Consider the following 7,128-nt stretch of genomic DNA (forward strand, 5'->3'; position numbering starts at 1 on the left):
GACCTAGACCATAAATTTATTTTTCCTTTTATATTTCCTGTGAGTCTACCTGCTTTAGACCTCTCTGTGGCTAAAGATCAAACAATTCTCACTTAGAATATGACTATTTAAAAGATGAATTCATTCTCATTTTAATTCCATGTAGGATACACATTTTTATAAACCCCTCTTTTTACACTGAGACTAGCCTACCAACCAATAGATTGAGCATCCCATATCTGAAATGCTTGGGACCAGAAGTGTTTCAGATTTTTTCAAATTTTGGAATATTTGCATTTACATAATGAGATATCATGGGGATGGGACTCAAGTTTACACATGAAATTCATTCATGTTTCACATACACCTTATATATGCAGCCTGAATGTAATTTTATACAATATTTTTAATAATTTTGTGCATGAAATAAAGTTTTGACTGTTACCTGTCATATCACATGAAGTCAGGTATGGAATTTTCCACTTGTGGCGTGTCATGCTGGCATTCAGAAAGTTTTAGATTTTGAAGCATTTCAGGTTTTGAATTTTTGATTAGGGATAGTCAACATATTTCAGCATAGGAAAATTTTAGAAACAAAAAAGCTCATAGTCACAGAGGTACTTGTGGTTTCAGTGGTATGGTTCTAGGCTAAGTAAAGTTCTGGAATGGAGAACTAAGCTAAGTCTTAGCTCCTCAAATCAAAAGTGGCACAGGAAAAAAACCACCATCTCTTGGGTTTTCTATAGACCAGACTAAGTTCTGCAGGATTAGAGTTGAATATTCTCCACTGCCACCCCAGACTGCCTATCCAACATGTGACTTTTGAAACCAGGGCTAGCTCCAGAAGTACAGTGACTTTTAAAGTTCCTTATAATTGAAGCAAGACACAGGAAGGCCCACACTCCAGACTGAACGGTAAAGTGGTGCTTGGTAATGACGCTGAGACCAAGAATGAAACCCAGTGTCTCAGCCTATGTGCCAATCTATAAGAGGGCCCCAAATACCCACCTCTTACACATGTTAAACAACATAGCTTTAAGTTTTTAAGTTATTTTCTGTGAAATTAGTAACTGGCCACTGATTGTTTAACTAACTACCACAATGAATCATCTAGGTACCTGGGCTATTTCCAATAGCCCTGCCCTCTCCTCCTTCCCGTCTCCTAACAGTCTCTAAAAGAAAAAGAAAGGGGAAAACCCAGAAACAACGCAAAGCTTTAGATCAGTCAGGACTAAGAATCACTGGCAAAGAAGCACATAAAATGCCTTAAAAGATTTCCCTCTGCGCTACAGCAGACTATATTCTTAGGAGCACAAAGGCAATTGAAAACTGACCAAAGTTTAAAAACAGACCTTCATTTCTTAAGGCTATACTGAATAAGACAGGATTTAAAACAGGCATTTAGACATTAAAATGCACAGGATGGTGGAAAGTTAGCGTATTCTTTCTGGGGACATTAAACCTTGGTATCCTCAATTCCTTCATGCTTGGCCTCTAACAAGATCAAAGTATTTTGCTAAATGCCTCTGAATAGCATGTCTGGTTTGCTAAAACTCACATACCTGCCTGAAGTCAGTGTAATGTATTTTTGGCTAAAGTACTCTGCACAAGGACTTCTCTTTAGCACTTTGTTTATCTTCAGAAATGCAGCAGATGGGAAAAGCAGAAGGCAGTGAGCTGTGCACTTCGACATAATCCAAATGCTACTGAGCCTTTATCTGGGGTCTATTACACTTGGCAGTGTTTGTTTAAATCTTATTCCAGCACATCTGAGAAAGTGGGGTGAAGGTTTTAAGCTTATTTATGCTCTTTTTCAAGGCTTACCTTTCATGACATCATGAAACCCATGCAGAGCAGCACCAACATTTGTTAAGACAGAACTGTAGTTTGTCCGAAGGAGTCCATCTGGCTCTGTACCTAGGAAACCAAAATCACAAACCTAAGTATTTTCCTGAAAAGGGGACCGCCCCCATATCTTCTCAGGGGGAAGACAGAGAACGAAGACTACTTGTAGTATGTTGGAAATAATGGCTCTTAAAATCTTCATAGATACATTCAGATATAATGGTGATAAACACAGACACATCTAAATGATTTGCATCTCCCATGTCCACAAACATTTTTAATGGTTGACAATCAAAATTAAATTGCTAAATAGGATTAGGTCTTCATAATTCATTCATTCATCCACTTATTTATTTAAGATACAGGGTCTCATTCTGTCACTCAGGCTGGAATACAGTGGCGCAATCATAGCTCTCTAACCTCAAACTTCTGGGCTCAAGGGATCCTCCCGCCTCAGCCTCCTGAGTAGCCAGGACTACAGGTATGCACCACCACACCCAGCTATTTGTTTTTTATTTTTTTGTAGAGATGGGATCCAGCTATGTTGCCCAGGTTGGTCTCAAACTCCTGGCTTCAAGTGATCTCTTGTCTCGGCCTCCTAAAGTGCTGGGATTAAAGGCATGAGCCACCATGCTTGGCCTTCTTGGTAAATTTTTATCTTGTTACCATATAACACATTTCTGATTTTTTTTTCACTCCCTACACATTATTATTTTCTGAACAGTACTAAAACACTCTTATTCAAACATCAGAGAGTTCCACTTCTGCCATGACAAGCATGAGGAGCTCTGAGGACCAGCTCCCCAGTGAAATTGGTGAAAATTCCAAAAAAATCCAACCATTTAAAGTTTAAATGGTTCTAAAGGCATACAGCCAATAAGAAATATTTACTCAAGAAAACCTTTAACCGGCCGGGCGTGGTGGCTCACACGTGTAATCCTAACACTCTGGGAGGCCGAGGCAGGCAGATGGTTTGAGCTCAGGAGTTCAAGACCAGCCTGAGCAAGAGAGAGACCCCGTCTCTACTAAAAAAAATGAAAAGAAACTAGCTGGACAACTAAAAATATATATACAAAAAAAATTAGCCGGGCATGGTGGCGCATGCCTGTAGTCCCAGCTATTCGGGAGGCTGAGGCAGTAGGATTGCTTGAGCCCAGGAGTTTGAGGTTGCTGTGAGCTAGGCTGACGCCACGGAACTCTAGCCCAGGCAACAGAGTCAGACTGTGTCTCAAAAAAAAGAAAATCTTTAACCGACTCAGTAAGAATAGAGAGAATCTGTGGTATGTGAACCAAGACTCACTCTCTCCCTCCCTCTCCTCACGAGATCAGAGAGACGGAAACCCCATTCCTAGTAACAGGTAAAGCCAAGAACACAGGACTCCCTCTTTCCCAACCCTTAGCTGGAGGACTGGATTTCTCGATTTGCTCCCAGCTACCTGTCGCCATGACTAAGTTCTGGACAACAGCAAGACAAGAGGTGGGGGAGGGTTCCCTTCTTTCATCGAGCACCCACCCCTGGGACAGAGGCTCTATCTTGGACATGGTGCTGCTGAGAAAACTGGGGCCCCAATAACCCCTGCCCCAGCCCATCAACAGGGGTTCCACACTGAAGAAGGCAGACCAAGGAGACCAGAGACTGATGTCCTTCCCTCCAACACCGAGCACTCAGCTCCTAACAAGAGGGTGTCGCTCACAGAGAAATGCTGCCACTGTCCCCACCCCAGCACCAGAACTATGGCTCAGAGATTGACCCCAGGGGATAAGTAAGCTTTAAAACAAGAGCTTTGAATCTCTTCTCAAAGGAATTGATTAATTTGCAACAAAATGTGAATAAGTTCAAGCTTAAGGGTACTCTCTCAAAAAAGACCTGGAGCTATGGTGAAAGCAATTAAGAGGAAATTGATAGATTCCTTAGAGATGTAAATTAAACTCTAGTCTGGCTGGTTTATCAGAGAGAACCAGGGACAGAAACAGCCAGGAGGAGCCTTCCTGGGGTCAGAACAAATGTCAAACACTGACCTCAAAAACTATACCTGTGAAGTATATGCTAGGTCCAAACTATACCTGTAAAGGAGTCCACATTTAATTGATTCCATCTGTGGACATGTTATGTTCCAAGGCATTTTGAAACAAGAAAGCAATCAGCCAGCAATTAGTGGAGCTTTGGGAAGGAGACACCACTATCGTCCCAGGGTGACCATGAGCATTCCCAAGGCTGAACTCTCTGAGAAGCAATACCACCATGCAAAATTTATGCTCGAAAACTAGAAAATAGCATTTAAAAAAATTAAAGAAATCTTTCTTCCAAGAAATTTTGAAAAAGAACAAAGTACAAGCAGTCACATTTTCTAATCTCAAAATTTACTAGAAAGCAATAGTCATCAAGACAGTGTGGTGCTGGCATAGGACAGACATATATTTAGATCAGTGAAATAGAACTGAGAGTCCAGAGAAATAAATCTATACACCTATAGTCAATTGATTCTTGACAAGGGTGCCAAGATCATTCAATAGGGAAAGAATAGTCTTTTCAATAAATGGTGCTGGGACAATTGGATAGCACATGCAAAAGATGAAGTTGTACTCTTACCTTGCACCATATACAAAAATTTAACTCAAAATGAATCAAAACCTAAATGTAAGAGCTAAAATTATAAAACTCTTAGAAGAAAACATGGGGAAAATATAGAATGAAATAACCTCAGATTTGACAATGGAGTCCTAAATTCGACATCAAAAGCAAGAGCAACTAAAGAAAAAACAGAAAACTGGACTTCATCAAAATTAAAAACTGTTGTGCTTCAAAGGACACTACCAAGAAAATGAAAAGACAACCCACAAAATGGAAGAAAATATTGTAAATCATACATCCAATAAGGGACTTGTATCTATATTAAGAACTCTGACAATTTGATAATAAAAAGACAATTCGATTGAAAAATACAGAAAGGATCACAATAAAAATTTCTGCAAAGAAGGTATGTGAATGGCCAATAAGCACATTAAGAGATGTTCGACATCACTAGCCATCAGGGAAATGCTAATCAAAACCACAATGAGATACTACCTTCTACCCACTAGGATAGCTAAAATAGAAAAGTTAGATAATAGTGTTAGTGAGGATGTGGAGACACTGGAACCTTTACACACTGCTGGTAGGAATGTATGAGGTTGGTGCAAAAGTAATTGCAGTTTTAGCACTGTTGAAATTTGCTGTTTGATATTGGAATGCAATCTTAAATAAATGTGGTTGTGGTTGTGTTATACATCATTTTAATGCATATTTCTTACTTTATGTTTTTTGCTATGTTTTTTGCTATGACTTGTTACTTGCTGTTTATTTTATATTTATTTTAGACTATGGAATTGATGTTAGACAAAAAGCAAATTCAAGCGATTTTCTTACTCGAGTTCAAAAGGGGTCATAAAGCAGCGGAGACAACTTACAACATCAACAACGCATTTGGCCCAGGAACTGCTAACGAACGTACAGTGCAATGGTCATTCAAGAAGTTTTGCAAAGAAGAGCCTTAAAGATGAGGAGCACAGTGGCCAGCCATAGGAAGTTGACAACGACCAATTGAGAGTAATCATTGAAGCCGATCCTCTTACAATTACATGAGAAGTTGCTAAAGAACTCAATGTCGACCATTCTAGGGTCATTTGGCACTTGAAGCAACTTGGAAAGGTGAAAAAGCTCAATAAGTGGGTGTCTCATGAGCTGACCAAAAATCAAAAAAATCATTGTTCTGAAGTGCCGTCTTCTCTTCTTGTATGCAACAATGACAACAAACCATTTCTCGATTGGATTGTGACATATGATGAAAAGTGGATTTATATGACAACAGGCGATGACCAGCTCATTGGCTGGACTGAGAAGAAGCTCCAAAGCACTTCCCAAAGCCAAACTTGCACCAAAAAAAGGTCACAGTCACTGTTTGGCGGTCTGCTGCCGGTCTGATCCACTACAGCTTTCTGAATCCTGGCAAAACCATTACATCTGAGAAGTATGCTCAGCAAATCAGTGAGATGCACTGAAAACTGCAACACCTGCAGCCGGCAATGGTCAACAGAAAGGGCCCAATTCTTCTCTACGACAACATTCGACTGCACATCACACCACCAATGCTTCAAAAGTTGAACGAGTTGGGCTACGAAGTTTTGCCTCATCCACCATATTTACCTGACCTCTCGTCAACTGACTACCACTTTTTCAAGCATCTCGACAACTTTTTGCAGGGAAAACGCTTTCAAAACCAGCAGGATACAGAAAATGCTTTCCAAGAGTTCGTCAAATCAGAAAACACAGATTTTTACACTACAGGAATAAACAAACTTATTTCTCATTGGCAAAAATGTGTTGCTTTTAATGGCTCCTATTGTTATTAATAAAGATGTGTTTGAGTCTAGTTATAATGATTTAAAATTCAGTCTGAAACTGCAATTACTTCAGCACCAACCTAATAAATGCAACAGCACTTTGGAAGATAGTCCAGCAGTTCCTCAAACAGTTAAGCATGGAGTTACCGCATGATCCGGCACTTCTATTCCTAGGTATACCCAAAAGAAATGAAAAGATATGTCCACACAAAAACTGGTACACTCATGTCTATGGCATCATTATTCATAACAGCCAAAATGTGGAAAGAAGCCAAATGTCCATTACCTGACAAATGGATAAACAAAATGTAGTACATCCATAAAACAGAGTATTATTCTGCAATAAAAAGTAATGAACTAATACATGCTATAATGTGTATGAATATTAAAAACATTATGCTAAGTGAAAGAAAGCAGTCAGAAAAGACCACGTATTATATGACTCCATTTATATGAAATGTCCAGAGTAGGCAAATAAACAGAAAGTAGATTAGTACCTGCTTAAAGGACAGGGAGGGCAGGAGTGGGGAAATATGAGGTGACAGGTAAAGGACATGGGGTTTCTTCTTGAAGTGATTAAAATGTTCTAAAATTGTAATGATGGTACACATATCCATGAATATACTAAAAACCACTAAATTATACATTTTAAATTGGTAAGTTGTATGGTATATATATTGTATCACAATAAAGCTGTTTTAAAAAAATAAAAAAAATCAGAGTACCAGGAAAACCATGACATTCTTTAAAATGTCATTTACACTAAGGTCCATTCGGTTACTTCAAAATACTTTTTTCAAGTTAGGCCAAAAGGAGACAAATGGCATTTTTACTACTAAAACTTCCGTATGATATTTGTTGGAAAGTTGCTACAAATTCTTATGATTTGTCCCTCCTCATTTAAAAAAAAGGAAGGAGAGAAAG

At 39.0% G+C, this 7,128-nt stretch overlaps 1 protein-coding gene across 1 annotated transcript in view; it reads right to left on the reverse strand.

Annotated features, from left to right (window-relative positions):
• The window catches only part of PPP1R21 (protein phosphatase 1, regulatory subunit 21), a 68,018-nt gene that overhangs the window by 32,521 nt on the left and 28,369 nt on the right, over positions 1 to 7,128 (reverse strand). Inside the window, exon 12 of the mRNA XM_012638854.1 lies at positions 1,804 to 1,918. Within this exon, the coding sequence (XP_012494308.1) occupies positions 1,804 to 1,918 (115 nt within the window). The remainder of the gene's footprint in view (positions 1 to 1,803; positions 1,919 to 7,128) is intronic.

Source organism: Propithecus coquereli, unplaced genomic scaffold (assembly GCF_000956105.1).
Source record: "Propithecus coquereli isolate 6110/MARCELLA unplaced genomic scaffold, Pcoq_1.0 Scaffold136, whole genome shotgun sequence".
Classification (NCBI taxonomy): domain Eukaryota; kingdom Metazoa; phylum Chordata; class Mammalia; order Primates; family Indriidae; genus Propithecus; species Propithecus coquereli.